The sequence below is a fragment of the Blastomyces gilchristii genome, assembly GCF_000003855.2.
Source record: "Blastomyces gilchristii SLH14081 genomic scaffold supercont1.13, whole genome shotgun sequence".
Taxonomy (NCBI): Eukaryota; Fungi; Ascomycota; class Eurotiomycetes; order Onygenales; family Ajellomycetaceae; genus Blastomyces; species Blastomyces gilchristii.
In genome coordinates, this window is record NW_003101670.1 from 1,499,253 (window position 1) to 1,523,439 (window position 24,187).

General features: G+C 44.9%; 14 protein-coding genes across 14 annotated transcripts; 8 read left to right on the plus strand and 6 right to left on the minus strand.

Moving 5' to 3' along the window:
* Positions 1-225: 225 nt before the first annotated feature.
* Positions 226-821, minus strand: BDBG_17381 (uncharacterized protein; the record flags this gene model as incomplete). Its single annotated transcript, XM_031725116.1, has 2 exons — positions 226-609; positions 663-821. 2 exons carry the CDS (start codon positions 819-821, stop codon positions 226-228), a joined length of 543 nt encoding a protein of 180 aa, XP_031579407.1.
* Positions 822-2,190: 1,369 nt separating this feature from the next.
* BDBG_06404 (uncharacterized protein) lies at positions 2,191-2,554 on the plus strand (the record flags this gene model as incomplete). Its single annotated transcript, XM_031722595.1, has 2 exons — positions 2,191-2,229; positions 2,324-2,554. The coding sequence occupies 2 exons, from the start codon at positions 2,191-2,193 to the stop codon at positions 2,552-2,554; spliced, it is 270 nt and encodes an 89-aa protein (XP_031579408.1).
* A 1,718-nt stretch (positions 2,555-4,272) lies between these two features.
* Positions 4,273-6,693, minus strand: BDBG_06405 (uncharacterized protein; the record flags this gene model as incomplete). Its single annotated transcript, XM_031722596.1, has 6 exons — positions 4,273-4,392; positions 4,480-4,697; positions 4,764-5,167; positions 5,343-5,397; positions 5,832-6,371; positions 6,420-6,693. The coding sequence occupies 6 exons, from the start codon at positions 6,691-6,693 to the stop codon at positions 4,273-4,275; spliced, it is 1,611 nt and encodes a 536-aa protein (XP_031579409.1).
* Positions 6,694-8,546: 1,853 nt separating this feature from the next.
* On the plus strand, positions 8,547-9,812 carry BDBG_06406 (uncharacterized protein; the record flags this gene model as incomplete). The annotated part of the gene is made up of 2 exons (XM_002623512.1): positions 8,547-8,909; positions 9,243-9,812. The coding sequence occupies 2 exons, from the start codon at positions 8,547-8,549 to the stop codon at positions 9,810-9,812; spliced, it is 933 nt and encodes a 310-aa protein (XP_002623558.1).
* Positions 9,813-10,170: 358 nt separating this feature from the next.
* Positions 10,171-10,599, minus strand: BDBG_06407 (uncharacterized protein; the record flags this gene model as incomplete). The annotated part of the gene is made up of 2 exons (XM_002623513.1): positions 10,171-10,419; positions 10,495-10,599. 2 exons carry the CDS (start codon positions 10,597-10,599, stop codon positions 10,171-10,173), a joined length of 354 nt encoding a protein of 117 aa, XP_002623559.1.
* A 2,137-nt stretch (positions 10,600-12,736) lies between these two features.
* On the plus strand, positions 12,737-13,382 carry BDBG_06408 (uncharacterized protein; the record flags this gene model as incomplete). Its single annotated transcript, XM_002623514.1, has 2 exons — positions 12,737-12,871; positions 12,927-13,382. The coding sequence occupies 2 exons, from the start codon at positions 12,737-12,739 to the stop codon at positions 13,380-13,382; spliced, it is 591 nt and encodes a 196-aa protein (XP_002623560.1).
* Positions 13,383-13,466: 84 nt separating this feature from the next.
* BDBG_17382 (uncharacterized protein) lies at positions 13,467-13,694 on the minus strand (the record flags this gene model as incomplete). Its single annotated transcript, XM_031725117.1, has 1 exon — positions 13,467-13,694. The coding sequence occupies one exon, from the start codon at positions 13,692-13,694 to the stop codon at positions 13,467-13,469; it is 228 nt and encodes a 75-aa protein (XP_031579410.1).
* Positions 13,695-14,344: 650 nt separating this feature from the next.
* BDBG_06409 (uncharacterized protein) lies at positions 14,345-14,650 on the plus strand (the record flags this gene model as incomplete). The annotated part of the gene is made up of 1 exon (XM_031722597.1): positions 14,345-14,650. The coding sequence occupies one exon, from the start codon at positions 14,345-14,347 to the stop codon at positions 14,648-14,650; it is 306 nt and encodes a 101-aa protein (XP_031579411.1).
* Positions 14,651-15,511: 861 nt separating this feature from the next.
* On the minus strand, positions 15,512-16,336 carry BDBG_06410 (uncharacterized protein; the record flags this gene model as incomplete). The annotated part of the gene is made up of 2 exons (XM_031722598.1): positions 15,512-15,734; positions 15,867-16,336. 2 exons carry the CDS (start codon positions 16,334-16,336, stop codon positions 15,512-15,514), a joined length of 693 nt encoding a protein of 230 aa, XP_031579412.1.
* Positions 16,337-16,659: 323 nt separating this feature from the next.
* On the plus strand, positions 16,660-17,554 carry BDBG_06411 (uncharacterized protein; the record flags this gene model as incomplete). The annotated part of the gene is made up of 3 exons (XM_031722599.1): positions 16,660-17,000; positions 17,082-17,256; positions 17,312-17,554. The coding sequence occupies 3 exons, from the start codon at positions 16,660-16,662 to the stop codon at positions 17,552-17,554; spliced, it is 759 nt and encodes a 252-aa protein (XP_031579413.1).
* Positions 17,555-18,068: 514 nt separating this feature from the next.
* Positions 18,069-18,475, plus strand: BDBG_06412 (uncharacterized protein; the record flags this gene model as incomplete). The annotated part of the gene is made up of 2 exons (XM_002623518.1): positions 18,069-18,098; positions 18,161-18,475. 2 exons carry the CDS (start codon positions 18,069-18,071, stop codon positions 18,473-18,475), a joined length of 345 nt encoding a protein of 114 aa, XP_002623564.1.
* Positions 18,476-18,879: 404 nt separating this feature from the next.
* BDBG_06413 (uncharacterized protein) lies at positions 18,880-19,411 on the plus strand (the record flags this gene model as incomplete). The annotated part of the gene is made up of 2 exons (XM_002623519.1): positions 18,880-18,930; positions 19,028-19,411. The coding sequence occupies 2 exons, from the start codon at positions 18,880-18,882 to the stop codon at positions 19,409-19,411; spliced, it is 435 nt and encodes a 144-aa protein (XP_002623565.1).
* Positions 19,412-22,417: 3,006 nt separating this feature from the next.
* Positions 22,418-22,684, minus strand: BDBG_06415 (uncharacterized protein; the record flags this gene model as incomplete). The annotated part of the gene is made up of 1 exon (XM_031722600.1): positions 22,418-22,684. The coding sequence occupies one exon, from the start codon at positions 22,682-22,684 to the stop codon at positions 22,418-22,420; it is 267 nt and encodes an 88-aa protein (XP_031579414.1).
* A 551-nt stretch (positions 22,685-23,235) lies between these two features.
* On the plus strand, positions 23,236-24,160 carry BDBG_06416 (uncharacterized protein; the record flags this gene model as incomplete). Its single annotated transcript, XM_002623522.1, has 2 exons — positions 23,236-23,749; positions 23,805-24,160. The coding sequence occupies 2 exons, from the start codon at positions 23,236-23,238 to the stop codon at positions 24,158-24,160; spliced, it is 870 nt and encodes a 289-aa protein (XP_002623568.1).
* Positions 24,161-24,187: the final 27 nt, after the last annotated feature.

The window sequence follows — 24,187 nt, forward strand, 5'->3', positions numbered from 1 at the left end:
ATCCTTCTAAGTAAAAATCCCCAGACAAAATCAAATATTTCCAGGATATCCATTGCTTCGGAGACCGCTCGATGCGGGTTATCTGTCCAGATCTCGAGAATCCTTTCGAACGTCTGGCGTTGTTCTTGTGACGTTTGGAACACCAACACGCGCCACAGACATAACGCCTCAATCGCGAGCCACTGAGCCGACAATGACTTGTGAAATCGCAGTGTCTGCCTCGTGTCAAACGGGGACTAGGGACACCCCAAGTGAATTGGCCTCGAGATGGGGTAGAGATCCTTCCCGCCGCAACATTTCCACACCCTGCTCAGAAAGGTATTCGTCACGGTAGCGAAGGCTAGAGCAGGAGTATGCAGACTGGATTGCTGGGTGTCTGTAGAGATCTCGAAGAAGCCGCAGTCCCTGCCACCGGGTAGAAATCGACCACACGAACTCATCTTGCAGGTCGGAGGTCAAAACTTGAAACGATTTCGAAAGAAATTGGCCTTGTGGTCGGCAGGATGCGGGTGGTTCATCCTGAAAGGTCAAATAGTTCGACGTGTACCGCTGATTCGCCTCGATGAGATAGCACAGTTGGATGTCATACTGATGATGTGCTGCACGAGCCTGAGATTATTGTTAGCAAGAGAACTCCCCCTGCGAAGAAGAGATGCTCATACAATCACCGACTTGTAGATACGAAGTCGATTCTGCCCACCATCGAGACAGTTGTACAGCTGCCTGCAAGCCCGTCCCAGGTGCAAAACATCATCTAGGTCATCAAGATTTTCAAATATCAACAAGAGCAACTCGCTCGGTAGGTCCAGAATCGAGGACATCGTGAAGTTGAGTTAAGTTAAACTACAGAATCGAAGAAGTAAAGTAGTCCGAATTGGCAGAAATCCATTGGCCCGCAAAGGCGGTCCAATCATCTTGGTCGTTGGTCATGTGACATCAGTGCAAGAGCTTTTCCGTGGTCGGAAAAGACGATGAATCTACCTCCCATGCGCCAAAAGTCTCTCAAATGTGTGGCCCCATTCTAAAAGATGGCCATCTTTCCCAAAGCTATGTCCTTTTCTCCAGATATCCAGAAATTTAGCACGTCATCAGCTGGTCAGCCCGCTGCAAATCACTGAAAGAAACCAAAATGACTTGCATTCCAATGGAACTGCGCACATACCCCTCAATATCTTCACCCCGTCTCATTAAATACTCGATGGCATATTCTCTTGCCAAGACATCATGGTGCGGACGGTCCTGCGCTAGCTACCAGAACAAGACAGCAATTGCAGTCACAACATGTCCAGTCACCTTGACAAAAACATCTGCGAAGAAAGGTGCTCTTCCGGTCAATCTTCATAATAATTCAGAACATCAACTTTTTTATCTTGAACACTGATGAGAGTAGCACCTGGCTGCCATCCGAAGAGTATATGGATGACCTCTGATCCCAGTCCACGTGTTCCAGCAATTGACTAGTTCATGATATTTAAACAATTTGTAAATAATTGTTAAATCTTTGTATAAATGGCTGCCCACAGCCCCATGTGCAATAGAAGGCAATGAAAAGGCAATCATGAACATTTAGATACTTAAATCCCACACAGCTCTCTCATATTTCTTGTTTTCTTCTCTTTTCTTATTTTATTTTATTTTGATTTTGTATATTTTAGATATTTTCGAGAGAAGTGGGGAATAAAGAAGTGAAGAAGGAAAATTTCCATTTATGCAGTCACTCATATCTTCTTATGACCATCTTGCGACAACAAAAACAACGAGGTGAGGTAGCATCACAATCTATGAGGAATAATGAGAGGGCCTGGATCCTGATCAGCTGTGAAGAATGGAACATAATAGTCATCACCTCCCCCCATGTCAAGTGATGATGAGGTGACCATAACCCCTTCAGAAGTCTTACCAATATCATTCCTGCGCTACATTATGATGTCCAACATGCCTGTTCCGATCCCATAAGCCAAACTACCTCCCTTGCAACAGCATTTCATTTATTTCCAATCACATATCGCAGTGCTCATCATCCCGGATTGCTCAGCCCTCCGCCTATCAGTCCTCAGTGTGAAGTGATGTCGGCAATAACAAAATGTAACCTCGAGTCAGAAGACCTACTCCCGGACTGCAAAGACAAATTAATAAATCTGGTGAAATTTGTTGATGGGATATGCTCATGGAAGCCCAGTGCACCTGATAATGTTTCAGCGCAGCAAAGCGTGGAGTCTCTTCCAGTCTGTATGTGTGATGCAATTCGGACAAAACTAGATGCAGAGATGAAAAATAGCCCTCACTGTCATTACTCTTGATAGTAACTAACTGCCAATGATAGAATCTTGGTGAAACTGTCTGGAATTTGAAGACAATGGTCAGATTCGGGCTTAATCCGTCTCCAGGTTATCTCATTGTGATGGTAGATTCAGAGTCCCCGCCCATCCGTGTATCCGACATGTCTGAAAAGGAGTCAAACTTCAAATTTGAGAAAGCTATCTTTGTGACTGATAATTGGGTTATTATTCACTCTGCAGTCAAGCTACTTCACATTGGTCTCATAACAAAATAGCGCTGCTCAGCTGAAAATAGAGGAAGAAAGTGGCTGAGAATATGTTATTAGAAACATGAAATTGAATGAGATAATGCATGAGGTTTTGTGATTTATAGGCTTATTGAGCACAATGTCATATGCAATCTAAGAAGCTGAGGCCTCCACCTCCTCAAAATCTGACAGAGTAGAAACCTCCAGTTATGACAGGAACTTCACACTCCCGGCAACTGTATAAATAAATTTGTAGTGTTTGACAGAGGACTTGAGGTCTCTCATCAAGGGAGTATACTCTCAAGGATGTTGGCAATTGCGCACAGGAATCCAAGAAGTTGAACAATATAAAATCCACCACATCTTGTATTTGCTCTCCGAAGTTTGAATGAAAATGCCAGTTTCCTTATCAATGTTGAATGCCGGGACTGGCAGATAGAAATATTGAATAGCTTTACTTTTGCTAGTCATGATACTATGTAACAGTGTAGATGTCTGAGTGACTCCATGTATTCAGGTTGACAATGATTTGTTGTACAACTTTCGAGTATCCAAAGACCCTCAGCGCTGAATATAGTAGCTCGATAATCACAATTAGCATCCGGATTTTGGAACTCAAAAATGCTAAAATCTGCTTCTTAATGCTCGCGGCTTGGTTTGAGAAGGAAAGAATGAGCCAGGCACTGTTTGCAAATCATCTATGAGGTAGGTAGAAACAGAATCCATGTCTCACTCATTGAGTCATGTATATAGTGTGTAAACCTGATGCTTCAAATCAGAACACGCCCTCTCTCCTTCATCTTCATTTATTTGAGCCTCATTCTCAAATGGCATTGAGTTTCCATTGTGGTCCCAGACTCAAGATGCATGTGCCTGAGCACACACAATAGCCAGGGCAGAATATTCTATTGATTCATCTCTTGCATTACTCCGCACCATTTGCTGCTGAGATTTGCAAGTTTGTGGTGAATTATGTGAGTAGCTAGATAGTAATGTCATACAGGGTTTCATGTCCTGAGGTTTGAATCATAGCATAGAAAGACCACATCACTTGCTTGCTGCTCAGTCAGGGCATTAATTCAAATGTGTTTTGATGTGTTCACGGCCTGCTGGACTGCCATCTGATTGCTTTGTGAAATGCTTGATAAATCTATCAACTTACTGAGAGAGACTCCGCGGCAAGTTAAACATCTTTTCATGTCCAGCTGCACCATCTGTCAAATAAATGTGATACTGACTGAGCCCTTGTGAGCTTGTTTGGTCCAGATGTGGCTATCAACCACCTCCGTGTATTGACCTAATGTAAGGCTGCTGATTTGTCTCTTTTCTTGATTTCCTGCTTCTGACCTGTGGTATTGCTATGCTGAATTGACTGTGGAGGGAAACAGTACAAATAAGTTATGTGAGCCCCGGGCACCACAGAACAACAAAATTTCAGTCCCAGTAGTGTTAGTCATTGATGACTCATACGCTAGCATGACCTTCGGCAGTGACGACAATTCATGAGTTTGCAAGAAACTGTTCATCTCTTCATCAGTGACTACAGGGAAGATGCTATATGAAATCAAAAGTATACTTCATTACTGAAGAACTCCTCAAAAATCTCAACTTGAATTATGATACATGAGAACACAAGCAACAAAAAACAAGTAAGATGACTCAGGCACTGCTCACTCATGTGTCTGAGTAGAGACATATCACTGTTTGACTCTGTGTTTATCACCAAAGCCCTCACATTCCGCTTTTCACTTCTGAGCGCGTGAATTGGATGTGCCTGGACCACATGCCTGACAATTAAGACAGCTGAGAGTACCATGATCAGCTGAGCTGAAACAGGCATTGAACCCCTGCGTATCTTCAAACCACTTCATGGATTGAGAAAAGTTGCTTATTCTTTGAGAAATAGCTCCACACCGGATCTGTACTGTTACTATGTCTGTATGACAGCATACATAGAACAAGATGTTTTTGCAGTAGCATCCGCAGGCTGAGCAAATGTCCCTATTCAGATCAGTGATACTCAACTGCCCCAGCACCTCGGTATCCTTAACAATTTCCATGATGGACATTCCAAGTTGAACCAGATTCAGGGCGACTGTGCGACCATCTCCCTGACACCTAATTGAACCTTGACATTGAAACATGTCACTCTCACTTTGAGCGGCAGAATCTAGAACAAAATAGAATTATGTGACTAGAGCATTCATTGTAGTTTCCTGAATTCTTTGGCAAACACCTGGTTGAATATGAACTGTGTTTCTTAGCCTCTTCATCTCTTCCACATTTGTTATCTTCAAAGGCCAGTTGATACTAGTGTTGAATCGGATGAAATCAGTCTTTGAGGTGATGTCAATATGGGCCAGCAGCTCTCTCCAGGTGGCTTCACCATTCATTGACTGGAGCATCGACTGAGAAAGCCAATATATGAATGAATTATGTATTACACTCTGTGATGGTACTGGAACTTGGTCCTTAGGCTTCTTCTTGACACCTGTTCCCAAGGAGAGAATCAGGTCGGGAGAGGTGCCTGAAGGCAGGATTCTTCTGCTCTCTGCAAGAGTGAGGTAGACAGGATTATTGTAGCGCCCAAGTCTGCCATTCTCGAACTTGCAGGATCCGACCTGTACAGGCGGGAAAAGCCTAGCTAGCATCAGTAAAATTGGCAGGTCAACAAGTCAGTGTTCTGTCATTACCCGGGCACAGCGGATGTGGCTCTACCACTTCAAGTGTGTTAGTTATTGGAATCCACTAGTCGGCAAATTGGAGGCGCAACAGGAGCCAAAAGCATCAAGGAAGGGCAATACACCAGACTTACATTTTCCACAGTGAAGGCTCATTGACTGCGACATCACTTCTCAGAAGTTTATATGCTAGGAGGAAGGCGGTCAAGTGAGTGTCGGGCAATATTTGAGATGTGAAGATGTGAAAACTCATCACAGTTCTTCAGTATGGCTACAGACCCATTATAGTTGCTGAAGACAATGCAAGAAGAGTTGCTCATCTTGGTGACTGTCACAAGGACCTTATGAGATGCACTATCTGAATTGTAACTGAACATCAGCTGAACTGTTCTGAATGCCTCTTTGAGAGATTCTTCTATCGCTCACTCACTGAACATGCTACTGAACATCAAGCATCTAATTATTCACAGGATTCTCCACTTTCTGAAGACACATTTGGAGAGGGTAACAAAGGAGCAGATGCTTTGACAGACTTCTCAGTGGAGAATAAACAGGCTGATGATGATGAGGCCACCTGATAAAGCTTAGTTGGGATCCCGCAGAGATGTTGAATTGAATCATACCTGAACTGGTGCTGACTGCCATGTCAAAAAGATTCTGAATGGGGCAGTCGATCATCTCCTGCATCAGTCTGAGAAACTTCAGTGAGATGACGCCCCGTGAGCCGCCACTGTTGATGCTAAGAATGCTCATGCTGGCTGTGAGCAGTTGCAACACTGCAGTGAATGTGATCTGAAGCCCATATAGAATGCATTGCTGCATTGTAAACTTTTCCTCAACATGAGGAACGGCATCTCTGAAGACTCGGATGCACATATCACATATTGTATGACCGCAGCTGAGGGTCTTCTCAGGCCTCCTTTGTAGGCAATACAAGCAAGTCTGGTTGAATCGGACCTGGATCCAGCTACAGCTCTGCTTGCTGAGATTATCACAATGGAGATGTGCAGAAGAGCTGTATTCAGACAGAAGGTGGGAAAAGAGCCACTCCATGTGTATCTCAATAAGAAGAAGGGTGGAACCGGCATCGAAGACTGATCGCCTCATAGCTCCCAGGCAGAAAGATTTATAGAGAGTGTGATACACAAGGTTGGGAGGAAAGTCTGTGTCAATATCAGCTCAAGGACTAGCACCAGTGGGTTGCAACTCACAATGCATTTTTGGAGAATAAGCATCCATCAGAATGCTTGATGTGATGAACAAAGTGAGATCACTGTGTGGAATATTAAACCCATGCCCCAGGTTCAAAAGGTTCTGAATATGGTTGATATAGTCCTCTCCAACCTCATTTCCAAGTCGTGCGGCGGTTACAAAGTCAAACAGGCAATTGACTGTTTGGGCTGTATGCTGAATGACCTGTTGATAGAAAGACTCCAGGTGGGTCACTGAGAAAAGGCAGTCATTCTCACAGCGGACTTCATGCATGTCCCGCGCGTGCTCAAGAAGGACATTTTTTAGTCGGTCATAGGTGATGTCGCCAGAAAGGCTGATGAGACCCCAGATGAAGAAGTCAATGGAAGAAAATGCTTCTTCAATTCATTGCTGACTTAACTTCATCATGCAGGGATCTGATGAGATGGTATCCGGCGCGATGACCACAACTCGGGGCTGAATGCTCTGTGGAAGATTAGATGCATTACTGAGTTTGGTCCATGTTTTCACCTGAGAAGCAACATCTTCAAGGGTTGCAAAGTCGTCCGCGAACAAGCAAACAATGTCACTAAATAGAAAGAAGAGGCAAGTGAAGACAGCATCTAGAATGCTGTGGGTGGAGGGTTGCAACCATGCAACTGCATGCTGCTCAGCCTCCTTGGCAGACTGAGGGTTGCTGCTTGAGAGTGGTTCTGTAAATGGGTCACTGTCAGTGAAGAGAAGGGGACTGTTGAGGCTGTCACTGAAGGTCTTCAATCACAGATTGGCAACTTCAGTCAGCTTGTCACATTCAATGTTGTTGTTGGAAAACAGTCTCTTGATGGCCTGGTCTTTCACTTTTCTTCTGATGAAGTGTATAAGTTGTGGATACTGCTCTGAAGGTTTGGTCATCTCCTGAATGACCTCACTAAAGTGTCCTGTATTCTGTAGAAAAACTCCACCTTTCACAATAAGGTGCAGCCAAGCTGGATCTTTTCTATGAGCATACATGATAATCCTTGACTTTCAGGAAAACAAATCTTTTGATTGCTGCCCAAGGTAGATCCGCGCAGCATCACTGTTATAAATACCGCAGTCTCTCAGATACTGTACACTGGCAATCTCCCTGTCTCCAGAATGCTGATTCCATCCATTTCTGGTCCCGCGATGAGACCTGGATTTTCAGTGAACCAGCTCTTCTATCATGACTGCAATTCTCAGAACTAAGGAGATTGTAACAATGACTTATCATTCTTTTAGATTGATCCCTTTATCGGCAGTACTCTACATGGTATTATAGGAGCTCAAAGCTGAAAATTCATGTATGACATCTCTCTGAGCGGTTAAGGATATATGAACGCCCAGATTTCATATTAGATTGCTACTGTCTAACACTACACTGTTCCATAATCATCTCTTTTCAGCTCCAGCTGTGAGTGCTCAGCATTGGTCAGTGATCAGAGCTGAGTTTCCACTTTTTGTCTCATCTGCGGCCGCCAATTTCAGGACCTGTGTATCAAGCTGTTGACTGTCTTCATCACTGTGATGCTCTAGCACGCCCATCAGTTGGCTTTGTTTGTCCACTTTGCTCACTGTGACAGGCCAGTGCTGAAATACTATTCTTAGCTGTTGATAATCTGAATCGGAGAGTCAAGGTGGAATACCTACTTTGCAGATATCACACAGTCTTTGAGGACTAGCTGTGCATCCTCAGCACTCATGAGGATAGTTTGGACAGGTGAACAGCATTGTTGTATAACTTTGCCATTTGAAACAGGGCCTTGAAACTGAAGACTGACTGACTGATCAGAAAGTTCCTCAGGGCCTCACTACTGCTTTATGCCCGTTGAAGTGGGACATTGCCTTTCCTTGGCGAACCTATCCCGCATAGCATTACCATGACATCCATTGATTCCTTTTGGGGCGAGGAGCTTACCCGGGTGATTGGTGGAGTTATTCACCTCTATATTTGCCCCTAGGCGACTGGTGAAGTTATCCATTTACCTTTGCATTTGTCAAGATAATTGGGCGACTCAATGCTGAGTATAGGTCACATGGTATCTTTTCTCACTGTGGAACATTTATATTTCGGTTGACACTCACTTTGTGTGGAGAGGTTTTGTGAGTCTCTGTGCAGGTATTCTCCAATGGCTTTGTTATTCCAGTGGATTTTCATTCTGATGTGCGTGTCACGGACGGCCTCCAAGGCCGGATGCAACTTGCAAAGTGACTTCCCTGCTGGTGGGTGGCAGAATGTCATCACTCATACCACAAAATCACCACTTCAATCAACAAGGACCTCTTTTCACCTCACATCTCAATTGTTTATGACATACGCGTCTTCTCATCCATTGAACTCTACATCATTCGCAGCGGAAATCGCTTCCTCGGGCCGTTCGGACGTGGAGGGTGAGTCGACCTCGCGACATTCCGTGCCTCTCGACTCCATTGGGCGCGTCGAGAGCACGGTAACTTTGTCCCATGGAAATAGTGTCGATCCCAGCTTGTCGGTCAGTGAAATGACAAGTGCTTATGAACAATCATTGTCTTTGTTATCAGTGTCATCCATGAAACATCTTTTTTCAAGATTGAGAATGACCTCACATCTCATTACAGTACTGCAGCCCTCAGAACTGTCAGCAATTGTTATTTCATACCATGCTCTCTCTACAGCTTTCAAGTCATCATTTCTGCAGCTCACTCTGACAAGTGTATTCAATTCAAACATCTCTACTTTGCTTTCGCCCCCTTCTTCTCCCGCAGATTGTTCCTCCCATATCACTGTGTGAGATGAGCCTGTCATCAGCACTACAAAGTCATATTCCTATTCTGCTACACATCAGGTAGTCACAATTACTGAGGGTCCTGAAAACTCCTCAGCTGTTGGAGAAAAGACTTCGATTCAAGACAGTGTGTCTGCAAGCCCTTCACAGCCTGGTTCAGAGTTGCAAATTCAAGCGCCTACTTGCCCTTCAACTTCCAAGGGCCTGGAGCCAACTATGCTGCTCGAAACAATCACCGCATCAACAACAAACTCAACAGATCAGTTTTTGTCTGTCACCAGCCCCTCATCTATTGTGATCACCTCCCTTCTTTCAGACTCCACAAGCGGAGACTCGAGGCCGGCATTCAATGTGTCTTCTCATCATCAGCAGGCAACTCTCTCCGAGACTGAAGCCTCAGTGTCTTCATCTGGCTCCGTCTCCGGTGTGCATTCTCAACTGATGATGGAGATCATCTCTGGTTTTCCAACTTTCACATCTGTTGATATCTCAAAGCTCAGAAACAATGACTCTCTTTCATCAGCTGCAGTGGGTAGGCTGACTGATGTCATTGATGAAGTGGTAGTTGGCGCAACTGGAGAGATGGCTGTTATTTTCATTGTGCTTCAGAAGATTCAGAAAAGAAAATAAAGGAAAGTACCAGCAAAAAATTCTTTGAAAAGAGAGGTGTCTGGTTGATTTTGAATCATATAATGTCTTTACTTCACTATTTATGTACACAAGGTGGTGTTTTCACACTGGTAGGATCTAGGAATCAACTTGGCTGAGTAGCCTTCTACAATATATTGTGTTAAAAAAAGTTATTCTCTTGGTCCTTCAAGTTCTTATTCACTGTCTCCATTGAAATACCCCAGTAAGCCAGAAGATCATGCTTGACTGTTGCCAATTCTTGCAATGAACTCTGGACTGTCTCATGCAACTTGTTCATCATTCTCAATGACCCCTTGTATAGTTCAACTGTCTTCGCGTAGAGTGCCATCAGTACATGTCAAACCTTCTCATGATATGCCAATTCCGCCTGTAGTTGTGAGTTCTTGTGTTTCAGGTCTACTAGTTCCTCCTGTGGTGAAAATGAAACATTCTTGAACTGGCTGATCTGTCCTGGAAGGCGCTTGATACTGGCTGTTTTGCCCCCATGGCTAGTGATGACATGGTCAAGGTGGGTGATCAGAATCTCTTCTGAAATCTGTTGATTGCGTGCCCTGCTTGTGGAGGAAGCTTTGTGGTGTAGGGATGTCTGTGTATCAGGCACGAGCGCTCTTGAAGTATTTACATCTTTGCCAAGACACAACAACTTCACAAGTCCTCAGACGGAGTGATCTGCCTCGTTTTCGCGGCTAGCGGGCGTAAGGTTGAAGGACAGGTTCCAGCGCGGGTTCCGCAGTGGAACAGTAGGCTCTGCTTTGTTCTGAGACATGTTGTCAACTGCTCTCAAAGGAAGAATCGGGATGCGCAATATAGGACTGGAAGACAAGGAGTCAAAATCATTCATATAGAACCGACCCGGAAAGGCGGAAAGAGGCGATTTATGGAAGCCATGGCCGGTCAGTCACCCAGACACTCATTTCCACACTGGGTGACTGCTAATGTCTGTTCTTCTGTCACAACTGCCTTAAACCCCGCCAAGTTGTCTACCCATCATGTCACATTCCCTCATTTGGGTCACCTGTATTCAGCACTGCGAGTGAGCTATCTTCTGATGGGATTTTTGAATTTCTAGCTTTCTGGGCTTGACAAGCCATCTAGCAATGTTCTAATTGTGATGTACCCACTCTCTCAGAAATGTGAGCGCAACCCCCATGGCTGTTCAAGACAGGAATGTGATGGCAATGTTTGATCTATGCAGCCATTCTCTAGCTGAAGCAAAGCTGATGAATGTTGGGTCTGAAGTGTAGGTACGGAGGTCCCTGTCAAAATTTGTGGCAGTGACTTCTGTATTAGCTTCATAGTTGCCAGTGCTGCCTGAACTCATTTAACTTCATTTTAGATATACAAAAAAATCCTTTTTTAGCTGTTTCCTAGAGGCATAGTTAAATATTTGTGCGGAGTAATATGTTTTGTGATATCTATGACCTGAGAAGCTTGTGAAATGGCGGTTTGTCTCTGGGCTGATAGATACTTAATTAGGTCCCTGGTACATTTTGGGAATATCTATCAATCTAACAGATTGCAAGAGACATTTACATAATGTTATAACACATGCCTCTACTCTGCGAGCCGGCACGCCTGTTTTATTTGCGGGTTTTATGGCACCTACTTTTCCCGCGCAATTGTGTGAATGGACGAAATCTGGTTAAGCTAATGGAAAATTGCTGCTGAGCGGCTACGACGCTATAAATTATATATAGTATATTATGTCGATGTGTGAGACTGATCAAGCTGAGATTGAAGGAAAGAAGGGACCTGATTCTTAGCTGCTTTCACTCCTTCAATAATTGTTCAAAGCACCTGCTCAGAATCTTGGGCTGCTTTTCAAAATGTCTTCTCCATGACAACAGTCTTGTGGTAATTTTCCCGCAGTTTGAATCCCTCTATCTTCAATCTTTTTATCATAGCTTGTGTGTCCTGTAGCTGGCCCTGCAAATCATGTACTGTAGCTTCACCCTTGTGTGCTCAGCTCTTCAATTCTTGCTGGATTGTTCGGAGCATGTCATTCTCTGCTGTCAACTGTATCACTCTTGACACAAAACTCTCTTGGTGCTAGTGTCAGTTAGTCAATGGATATTCAAAATTGGAATGCAAACATGGTACCTCTGGCTGTTTATCTTGCAGCTCCTTCCTCTCTGATTCTGGCACTGAATGCAAGGCCATGATAGTCTCTTCACTGATATGGGCATCACCTGTCAGGGTGTTGGCTGACACAGCCTCAAGTGCAATACTCACTGAGGTATAGATCTCCTTATAATCTTGAAGGCAGCTCTTACTCAACTGCTTATTCAACAGATGTTTCTTGAACAGTAAAGGGATTCAGTGATAAGAATCATTTGGGCCTGTTTTTAGTTGTATGTTCACTGAGTTGACTGAGATTCCCAATTGCTCATCTGTAAGGAATATCAGCCAAGACGTCTACTGAAGGGTTGATTGACTTACAGAGATATGTTGACAAGTGAACACAGCATTTATAGTGCCATTGAGCTTGTTCTTCATTATCATGGTTGCAGTGACATGAGGCCATATTGATGTTCAGAAGAAAATGATGATTCTGACAGAGTGAATCTCTGAGCACTTTTATCCTTCAATTTCTTATTTCTGATTGCTTAAGTGACTCATTCAATCACCTCTTCATTCATTCATTTCTGTTCTCTACATAAGTTTGTCATCTGTTGACTGACTCCTTCACTTCCACCACCTATTTTCATAGCCAAAACTGCAAGTCCTTTCTTTCATTGTAGAATACAGCATGTTTGATGCTTCTGGCTTCCTGGATTTTCAGCCAGACAATTTTCGCGGGGAGCAGTAAGATATAAATCACAGGGTATAGCCTGATAATATTATGCAAACCACTGTTCATGCTTTTGTAAAAATTTATCAATTCATCCCAAGAAATTTTAGACATGTTTAAGAAGAAAGAATGGCTATCTGTTGAGATCATCAGAGCATTTTTTCTTGCTGCTGTTTCATGTGTGGTACTCAGTCTTCAGGCCCTGTGCAAGCGGGAGAATAGGGATGCTGGCATTCTCACAGTTCAGGTGAGTATCCCACCTACTTCTTCAGTGATTCTCAAAATAACTGATTGAATTCTAGTTTGTTGACTTGCTGGAAATCAAACTGATAGACTCCCGGAGTGTTCTAACCGGTGACAGCATTAAAGAACTGGGAAGCAAAATTCCAGGAGCATCTGCTGCTGTTACTCAGGCTTCATCAATCACTGACCAGGTTCAGAGTGTTGCTTCAAGTGTTCTAGGGGCTGTTGAGACACCTATAAATGACGCGATTCTGAAGAATTTCTCTTTGAGGACAAAAAGATATTGTGTGGGATACAGCAACAGAAATGATTGTGAGAACTTGCTCATCAAGTTATCAAAATTCTGGCCAAAGTTCATTATCAGCAGAAAAACCTGTCAACTGAGCAGGAAGAAACCATCAGAATCATTCAAGAAGTATGTAGCAAGGATTACTCCTGCCACCATCCAGGCCTTCTTGATTGTTGACTTGTCTGCTGTTCTGATACTGGCCACACTGCTTGTTTTCTCACTCTGAAAGCCAACAGCCAGTTTTCACCCCTGTTGTGTTTCTCTATCACTTTTGATACTGCATGTGCTCGTCGGTGTTACTGTTTTCATGTCATTCCTTATTCCAACAGGCATTCTGTATACCCTGTTGTTGAAAGCTCATCAACTCTCTTTCAAGGTTGAGAGTGGCAAGGTCAGTGAGCACTGCCTTGGGGGTTTGTGCAGTGCTATCATTATGATTGTGTGTGCTATCGCTCTTCCTGTCGTACTTGAGTAGCACCAGGTTAACCGCCAAGGAGAGCGCTAGCAGAGAATTGGTGGACCCACTACTCACTGACATCTTAGTCAGGAGGCCAATTTTACAAGTCAACCTTAATATAATACATCAACAGGTTACACATCTTCTTTAACTTGACTGAAATAAAGTTTTGAATTTGAAATATCTTTTTTATCTATTCTATCAGTCTGTAGCTAAGAGTCCAGTTAGAGTCCAGCTAGTCTTTGACTCTGGCTTTTACATATGTTTGTTATTTCTAACTTATCATTCCTTCCTTGCTAACATTATGTGATATGCGAACTAGGTAAGTATGGCGATGCACCTATCAAGGTGTCAGCCCCTAGTGGAGGGGGTAGCGAGGAAGAACATACGGAGACTCAAGTGAATGCTAGACCTGGAAATACGTGACCGAGTGAATACTAAGGCCTAGAAAGTGTTTGGTCTAGGAAATGCTTGACTGAGTGAACACCAAGACCTAGAAATGCTCAGTCTAGGTATGAAAAGAAAATGGTGAACCGAGAATGCAAGAAATTTCGATATAACCGAATCTAGTGGTCTCCAATTAAAGAGAAATAAACGTATCAACTTAGAGATGGCGGCCTACACAACTTTCCGGGACAAGAAATGCCTCTGTGGTTGGGCAAAGATCAAGCTCAAATGTCTAGACTTCGAAAGCAATGCTGGGCATAGAAGTCGAACATTGGACCGCAAATATGGAGAGACCCGTACGGATATATGAGAAGCAGGATTGTTTGCGAGAGGAGCCTATACATTTTATACCAGCGTTAATACCAAGGGAAACATTGAACCGCACTCTCATACTTTCACGGCGCGAACCGCAGGAGCTATTTCTGGTAGGCGAGGAGCCACCTGATCTTGAGCTGCCAGAAGGCCCAAAGCTTCGAGTGCTCACAGGAAGACATCGTCTTCTGGCCAGTCAGCAGTTCCTAGGGGTGGTGGATGGTAGCTGTACAATGAGGGTAAGTGCGCCAGTCCCACGTCCTCGTCTCGAAGATTGACATATTCAAGCACTCTCCCCGCCAGTGATTTCTTCTCTGCGTGATGATGATTTAAAGTCGCGAAGCTTTTGCGCCGGTGACAAATTTCGAAACCTTCGTCTTCACCAGATACTCGGAGATGATGTGGAGGAAGCAGGCTGGCATGCCTGTTTCGAAAAAAGCGAGCTCGAGACGTTTACTGAGGGCCTGGCTTCGAGACGACTTCATGTTCATATTTTTGCTTGAAAATATATGAGTATAATTTACCAACGGAAAGCAATTAAAAGATCTTCAGATCATGCGAAGAGAATCTATCAGCTCCAAAACAATGAGCAATATGTCAAGGACGTAGTGTATCCTCCTTTTACGGACAGAACTGAATTTCTGGCTTCTGTTTTTGGTCGAAGAGGTTCCTTCCCGCTGGCCAAACCACCAATCATTGGCGTGTGTTTCCTTGGAAATTGCCGCCAAGATTTGTTCCGCCTCCCCGGCGCCAGGCACCCTTGCAGGCGTAGCACTAGCCTATTGACATAATCCAATGAATGGCCTGGAGAATTACCAACCCTCCCTACCTAGATTTTCCACTACACATGGACCCACTTGGGTGATAGTCTGACGCGCGCCAATCGACTTCAGTCACCCTTGTTACATCCACCATCTCTACTTGTTGGGTTGGTTTGGAAATCACACAAGGATACGAATGTTGCATTCTCTCTCTGATTAACGCTCCAAGAAACCCTGGATTCCCAAAGGCTCTCCGGAAATTCTCTCAAGGCGTAGTAGGTGACATTTCTCATCCCTGCCGATGGCGCAATGGACTTAGAGATGATAGCAAAATCTGGTGAACTTATGGTACAGGTGAAAGATCAATCCTAGCTGTCCTCATTTCGAACCATCCCGGTCGCTCCAACTAAACATTTCCTTGATCCCGTTGTTCCCCTCCTGTTGGTCTGCTTCCCCCACCTCGTACTCCAATGGCTCGCGGGCCAGCCTCTCTCCCTGAATCGTGCCGAATAATTTCATCCAGTCCTGCATGGATTCGGCAACCGCGACGGCCCATGGTTGCAACGAGTTGTCGATGTACTTATAAAGTCGGTCAAGCCTGCTACAGGGAAGATGTCAGCCAGAGTTGTCAGTCTTCTAACTCTTATGTATTCAGGAAATAATTACCTGTTCTGGGCTCTAATCCTGCCTTTCGTGTCAGTTGACATTTTGCACTCTTGTTGAGTTCACTTACTCTTCTCTTAGCCTGCGGATCTCCTCCTGTAGAGCTGTATGAGCATTGCTCTGTTGCATCCTGCAGGGCAATGGTAGCGACCGGCCGGATGTACCGGACGATGTTCGACGCGGAGACGGCCTTGGGGGCGGAGGGAGGAAGGGCAACCTGTCATCCTCACCACCGGGGTGCTTGACATCCGTTGGAGTCCTCTGATCAAGTTCTGCCTGATCCTCAAAACAGGGAAAGTTGCCTCCTGTATCAGCAGCATCTCCCTGCTGGTTGTTCAACAGGTCAAGGGATCGACCAACAGAGAGACCGGGCCCGGCCTCAGAATCTGCATGATTTGGCAAGTTGATGCTTGTCTCCCGGTCCCACTGGATTAACAGTTCTAGTTCCTGCCATGTGGTATCATCTATCTCATCTATGTTGAACTCTGTCACAGGTGGTAAAACTCGGATGAGTGTTGAAGTCATCTCTGATGTCGACATTCTGGGCCTTAGCTTTCGCCACGAAGTGAAGAATATAGAGTGAGCTATGGAAAAGGAGGGAGCAGAATAGTAACAAAGAAGGGGTGAAAAGGGTATAAAAGGAATAAAAAATTTTCAACAAGCTACTGTCTTTGCTCTTATTACAGTCACTCAGGGGTCTATGAAACCTTACTGATTATTGCAGTGGATCACCTGATTTTGTGAAAACTGTGTCACTCATCCGCTTATTTAAAAGGCGCATTCACCCTCTCTCCTCAGGAGCCACCTCGACAAATCGCCCAGTCTACCATTCCATACCCTTTCAAAATCGCCTTTCCACCGTTATGTCCGCACCAACGCCCTCGCGTGCATCTGACCGCCGCGATCCATACTGGCTGAGCGAAGAGGAGCTACTTCAAAGTCTGAAAGAGAGATATCCACGTAAGAAGTGGAAGGAGACCCTAGTCATGTTCAACGAGCAAGTTCCGCCCCATTGTGAAAGGACTGTCGACGGCATAAAGGGCAAGTGGAAAGATATGAAAGCCGCAGAGGAAAGGCAACAGGTCTACCGGCATGATCTGAAGCGAGGCCACTTCGTCTCAATACCGAATTTCCAGGAGGAATGCCCTGTCAGTTGTGCTTGCGAAGAATGGGTTGATGTCGATCCCGATCATCCTGTGCATTGGTGTGATAACATGGAAGCAGATCAAAACTTGTGATCAGTGGGACATCCCTCCTTATCCTGTGGACCGTGATGTACAAACAGTGAGTCTGACCCCAATGTTCTTCTTTTCTTGTCCGGCTTCCGTGTTGACAACGATCCGCAGGTCGAAACTGACGAGAAGAACCATATCTTGTCTCAAGTTAACGAGGAATACGAAGGGCCCCATGGCCCACGTCACCGATGTTGCGATGATGCGGCGTCCCACCAACAGACCTCTGTAAGTGTCGGCCACCATCTGTACCTTCATCTTCCTCGTATTAACCGGACCCAAGCGTGATGTCTTTGGTGATACAGATACCTCAAGCCCGGAATCACATATGGTACCATTACCAACCGACTTGTACGCAAGTGAACTTGCATGGAACAAAGATGTTATCACTCACCATTCTGAAATGATCCATACTACCCTTGCCATTGAGGATAGCAGCCAGCATTTTGAACACTTCTGGCCAGATTATGAACAAAGCCATGCGAGCGGCCACCCGTTCAAGGCTGGTGATAGACGCCTCTTCTGACCTAAAATGCGGTGGTTGGAGATAGAACTGGCATAGCGTTACATACCATAGACCAATACAGATAGTTATCAATATTTTGCACTTCCCCTAACCCGTAATGAACGATACAAATGCAGTGTGAGCGAGAAAGCCATCCCAATTACACGGCTGTTGTAAGGAGTTTACATCCCATAGCGTAGGGGGGCTAAGCGGGTTTCAAGGCAATTGGGTCTATGAGAGAGGTTAAGGGAATTGTTAATAATGGACCTGTGTTTTGGCGATGAGGGAATGGGCGACGGGGGAATGGGAGACGAGAGAATGCGTGACCGTGAGGTTCCATGCTGGTGATGAGCTTATTCATTGCATGGAAGTGTGATCGGGTCACTCGATATGAATGACGGGGGCCTGCTTCCACTTCATGGAAGGCAGTCGTCACATGTGAGCGGTTGACCTCCAGTATAAGAGTTGACATCTAAAAGTAGGAGCCTCTACCCCACATGGGACCGTGTCGACTTTCTAATAGACAGTCGACGGAATGTCTACTTTCAATGATCTCCAGTTGCAGGTGAGCATCAATCAACCTACTTAGAGGCAGAGGCAACTAAAATCTGATAACTTGCCGACTAGTTTCTTGACTGGGAACTCTTGAGATTGTCCTTTGCCCGCGAGGAAGCCGCCCAACATAGCATTCAGCGATTGCAGCATCACAGCGTACACGCGGTTACTTCGAGAAGCTACAGTTTCCAACCGGCGGCGCCGATCGTTGATCGGTCATCTGCAGATCGAACTCAACCGATGGAGGGAATCCAACAAGGATCGGTGACGAAGGAGGAGAGTTTTGCAGCACAGCACAATGAGGACAGTCGCATATGGCAGACAGAGCTGCATCGAATAAGGAGATCGAGCTTCGTCGGAGGTCGAATTTCAACTGGAGAGCTCTAAGAAACAGATCGAGATGCTGCAGAGTACGCTGCAAGAGGTGATTACCGAGAGGAAGTGTGAACTGGGGAAGACTATAGACGGGAGAGATTGTCAACGGGACTCGCGCCCACAGAAGAGAGACGAATTTGGGCGCTAGGAGAGCTTAGTTGCTGTCGCCCACTTGATGTAACTTCCCATTACTAAATGTCAATCTGCTTCCGGCGGTTTCCCGGAGACGCAGCGAGTACGCGAATCCTGGCCAGCAAAGATATATATATATATATCCAACCCATTTGGGTGGTTGTACCCGCGGTTCTCACAGTTCTGGCTTTTCGAATCCAGTGCCGCACAGTATATAAGGCTTGTATAAGGCTTGCATATAACCAGCAATGTGAAACCGATGACTCCCACAACCATATACTGTCATGTGGTATAGGATTTCTGATAAACGAGCACGCTCTTCCAAAGAAGCGAGGGTGCGGTATTCGCTAGTCCTTGCAAGCCGCCCGCGCCGGTACACAAATTCCCGGACTCCATATTTGGCATGCCGGGGCATTGGAAGAACCGTTACAGGCCACCAACGAACCAGCGTGTAGAGACGAGACTGACTGCCAATCGTCGACGTCCATATCACTTTTCCTGGGAGTACCATGGAGCGAATACCGAAGTTTCATGGGAGAAGAGCAGGCGGAAAGTAAAATGGTCACTCATGAGCATCGCATTCAATCTCTCGTCACGATCAGAGAAAGGAAGCTATTGCCTGAAGACAGACCCGACTGCCAGGAAGAGGTGAACCAAAGCGGAGAGGCCCATTTCCTTGTCCATGAAGATATGGATGCGTCTCATGTATCTCTGGAAGATATTGAAGACAGTCCAAGCGAGCCCAGGAACGGATTCGATATCGCTGCTCTTTGCAAGCAGGCAGGATCTTCCTACTTTTCACAAGCACCAGAATGAGGCACTGACTCATGAAGTAGGTCATAAACGGTCTATTGTTTATCCATAACCACCTGCAAACCAATCATGGCGACATAGCAGTGCGAATGTACTTCTGACTAGGACAGGAGATGTCAAGATCAGTTGGTTTATAATTTCGGTGGTATAAATACCTGCAGTTTGCTGAGTCTTGACACAGCCAATGTAGCCGAGGCGATGCTCCGTAATGTTTCTGCGAAAAAGAGCCATGTACATGCTTTGGGAGCCATTATAGCGAAGTTGATGATGGGAAACAGGTGGGGTCCATAGATTCAAACGAGTTTTCCGAACTGGCTGGATCTGTAACGGCTGATGCAATATCGAATCACGTCTTGCTAGATTTCTCGTCTGGCCCCCTGGTTGCCTCGTACCACTTGTGCGTGTCGAGGAATCGGCTATCAACATGGGGTTTAGCGTCCTCCTAGTACTAATAATTAAAAAATAATCTATTATTAGGCCATTAATTTATTACACTATTTACGGGGCATCCCCGCAATCTCCCCACAGATTCTCCCGATACTACCAGAGCTTTGTTAGATGTCTTACCCTGCCTGAAAGTTTTGGTGGCATCATGGAAAAGCTTTTTTCCGCTCTTGGCGTGCCAACGCTAAATATCCGGGCGACTCGCAAGCGATCGCAAATCTTTCTTTCTATATTATTTATTCGTGCTTGTTGGGGAAAATCAGCGGATAAAAATTTCACTGTGACGGCCAATGCGATACTAATTACTGTCTGTGTTGTCTGTGTTGGAGCCACTGCACATGCATTGAATGACGAAGTCTACCTCCGTCAGCGGGGTTCCGGATTTCAACCTGTCTCTATCACAACATTGAGGATCACACCCCCGGGCTCAACAAATCACCATATATGCGGAGGATATTACCCCGGAGGAGGCGTATGACCTGAATTTACACAGTATCTTACTTCTACGATATCTCTAGATAGCAAAGATCTAATTCCTTTGTGCGCGAATGGATTGTCAAAGAGTTTCAGCTAATGCGTGCTAATTTCTTTGCGCCTTACATTCAGGAGAGTTAATTTGCGCTGCCGCGGAGCTAAGCCTTGAATATCAGCGATGTCAGAGGCGAGATCGAAGTTTGGATTAAAGTCGCGTTTTGGACGTGGATGTAGCTGAGGGCGACAATTTTCTCTGTACATAGCACACGCAATTCAAATGCTTGTTAGTACCCTGTATAGGAAATGCTAGTGGTTGGACTCTTTCATAGAAAAGCTTGGTGTCCATGCATAGTGTAGAAGATATATCAGTTAAAGTAATGCCTCAATCCTGCAAGATAAAAAAGTGCGGGTGAGTGCTTGAGGCGCGGGTTGTGTTAAAGTGGAACGGGATACCGAGAAATTAAGACTTGAGTTTACCTATAATAAGCAGCTATAACTACCTCCACTGACATATTTTTAAGATATTTCAGAAGTCAAGCCGCATATTTAATAATTCCGATATCTATGGCCCTGTGCTAATAAATTTCAGGTGTCTAAATTAGCTCTTGGCCGTGCGAGCTCACCAGAAGAAAGGCAACTAACAGTAAGTGGAGTTTGTCACAGAGAGGCTCGACATTTCATACAGGAAGACCAAATTTGAAGAGGAATATAAGGATTACATGCGAAAGCCCCTCGACGAGAATCCACATGTCCGTATCTATGGCCGAGAGCGACAATAAAAGTGATTGAAATATATTCGGAGGAGTTGGAATCTCGGCGGCGGCAAAAAACGTCCTTACTTCGGAAAATTCAGAAGCAGCAGGAAGATCCTTGCAAAACAGTATGAAATATCTTTGCTTCAGAAGCGGCAGGATATGTATGCTGATATTATTCCCGGAATGGCGGCAATTCTAAGTGCGGGTGCGCCGGGAGCCATAGCTTTCTTCTAATTCTATCTTGATGTAAAAACAGAATTATTTTTTAGTGCTGATGCACTGAACCAATTCTTGCAGAGTATCTACTTCAAAAATATATTTCTCGCCTTGACTGTATTATTACCAAATGCGGTCCAGGGTGGCAGAGGGACACATGACTTAGGGGGAGCTGCATTCAGTGTTAAATCCTAGACATAGGGGAAATGCAGCCCCTATGCAGGGGACCCTTGTTCTCGGATGGGAGTACCAAAAACACTGTGGGGCTCCCTGTCTAATCCTAGCACGTGAGCGAGCCCTAGTAATCGTTTTCCAGAAATCCAGATATCCAGTTCTACCAGAGGCAAAGTACTTGACAACGCGACATGAGAAAGAGCTGGGTGAACACAAGGCCTGACATCCATCAGAGTCAGAGCAGTACATAACTACTAATTGTTAGAATTTAAAAAAAAATTAGATAAAGCAACTGATGTATAACTGCTCATAGGGGGGCATGTGAATCCCTGGCAACATAAATACAGGAGTAATAAGCTAACAAGGGATAGAGAGATTGAAAGGAGTCGAGTGAGAAGTGAGGAAGAATGAGAGCTGTACTTCATGTACTTGCATCACATTTAAAGTCACCAGGGGCCCCAGCCTGCTTTGCAGCATCAACAATGCAGCCTTCTCTTCATGTGTTGATGTACATTGTGGTATTCCATTTGCCGCCATCCTTATCCTGCTCATAGACAAAGTTAAATGTGTCAGGGAGCAGATTGCAATCACACAGCTTATCCTCCAGCATCTTCCCTTAGTTAGAGTTTGTCCAACCCTTGCCCTGTATAATAACATGGTGATAATTGTCCTCATGGGTGATGTTGCAGACGCCATGAGGTTCTTTAGGGTATGGTTGGCGCTGGACAAGAGGTTCAATTGTATACACAACCTCATCCACACACAGCAGCCCACCACCTTTCCAGTTCATTGGATTACCTGGGTCATTACCATCACAGCCGTCCAGGACCATATCGCGGAGAAAGTGTAGACAGTCATGGAGATCTAACTTAAAGTCTGATTTGTTTGATTTGTTCATTCAGTTGACACCTATTACAACATGTTCTGAAGTGTCTTTGTTGTACATTCATTTGATCACATCATTATCGGGCACTAGGGGCTGCAGCTTCACCATGTCAGGGCAAAACTGTAGTTCAAGAATGTCTTTCAGTGTGCCGCGAGCCACATATCTCTCACTGATCCTGTTACAGGATTGAACCAGTGGGGTAGGCGAGTTGATGGGTGGGACCATCGGCGAGGAATAAGCTGCTGTCAAAGTGGTGGAGGTGGCTGCAACCGCTCGCACCAATCCAGAGCTTGCCACCAGGGCAAGATGACTCTTAATAAGCTGCATTGTCGACTTGAATTCCGGCTAATCAGTTGCGATTAACGATGAAAAGATTGGAAAGTAAATGTAGGAAAATATTTGCAAAGTAGATGTAGAAAAAGGGTTTGGTTAGGCATGAGAGTGGAACGGTAGACGGCATAATTTATACACGCCGTAATACAAACATCTCCATACCTGGAAATATGGAGATCCGGCTTAGTTCCGCCTTTTGCCAACCATGGGCGGTCAAGCTACTTAATCCCTTGTGCCAAATCGACAAATTTCCAGATCTCTCGAAATGGAGTTCTTACTTTCCAGCTTGAACACTTGAAATCTGATAGCGAACGTAAACATGAGAACTATAAGAAGATCCTTCTTTCCGCATGATGTGGTCAATGATAATCGGACCTGCTTTTCCTTGTACTTTTGCCTTCCACTTCACATATCCATACTGCCATCATTCCCCCAACATGTCTCATAATCAACACTCAAAACTCATAAGTGTTGAACAGGCACAAGATCTGAATGCCTCAGTTCCCTCACCACAATGAAGTGCGCGGTTACATGGACTGCCGGCTATGCCTACTGTACCATATCCCTGTTTGCCCTCAATATCTCCTCTTGGTGACATTTCTACCAGCTGCAAAAGATTCAAACAATCTCCACCTCCAGACAATGCCAATCTCATGTTAAGGCTATTAAAATCTGAAATGGTAATTGCAGTCCCGTGTACCAAACCTGATGCAGTTCAGAATGGAGATGAAAGGCCACATTCAAGCCTGAACATTGTCTTCAAATCACCAGCCTCAACAGTCTCTGATCCAAGTGACAGGGAAGAGCCTCACAGAAGCCAACAGAAAGTCTCTTGCAGCGCCGTCACGTCCAGTTCCAAAGGTAAGGGAAAGGAAAACATAACACCAGCAGAGCAAGCTGTGGAAGTGATGCTACAGGCGTTGTCCACAAATCCATATGAGATACTGGGTGTGCCTGATCCTAGTGAATTGGAAAATATCAAACAAGCTTATAAGTGTCTGGCACTCCTCCTCCATCCAGACAAGAACAAGCATCAACATGCCAAGGAAGTGTTCAAAAGTAGGTAAAAGTTAAACAGCTATATAATGTTGCACAGCTAATAAGAACCTGCCAGGATTGAACTGGGCGGGAGAGGCCCTGAGAGTGTCAGATGCCAGTTTTGCTGGGAATGCATTTGGAGATGAAGGTGAATCTGATGGGGATGGTGATGTACCAATGCCTGATTATGAACCCAGACCAGTTCCGGATGTGTATATTGAAAAACTATATACCCAAGCAACACCATTTGTGAAGCACTTGTTTGAGAATCCCCTCAACTTCAAGGCTGAGAATGAGCTAAAACAAATCAATGAGTTGATCACTCAAGAGGTCAAAAACCATGGGGTACAAGTGACTATGAAGCACTCTGTGTTCATAATACAGTATCATCTACTTGCTTCACAGGCGCTTATTGCGCATCATATCATCTGAGACATAGAGTTAACTCTCACTCAGTAT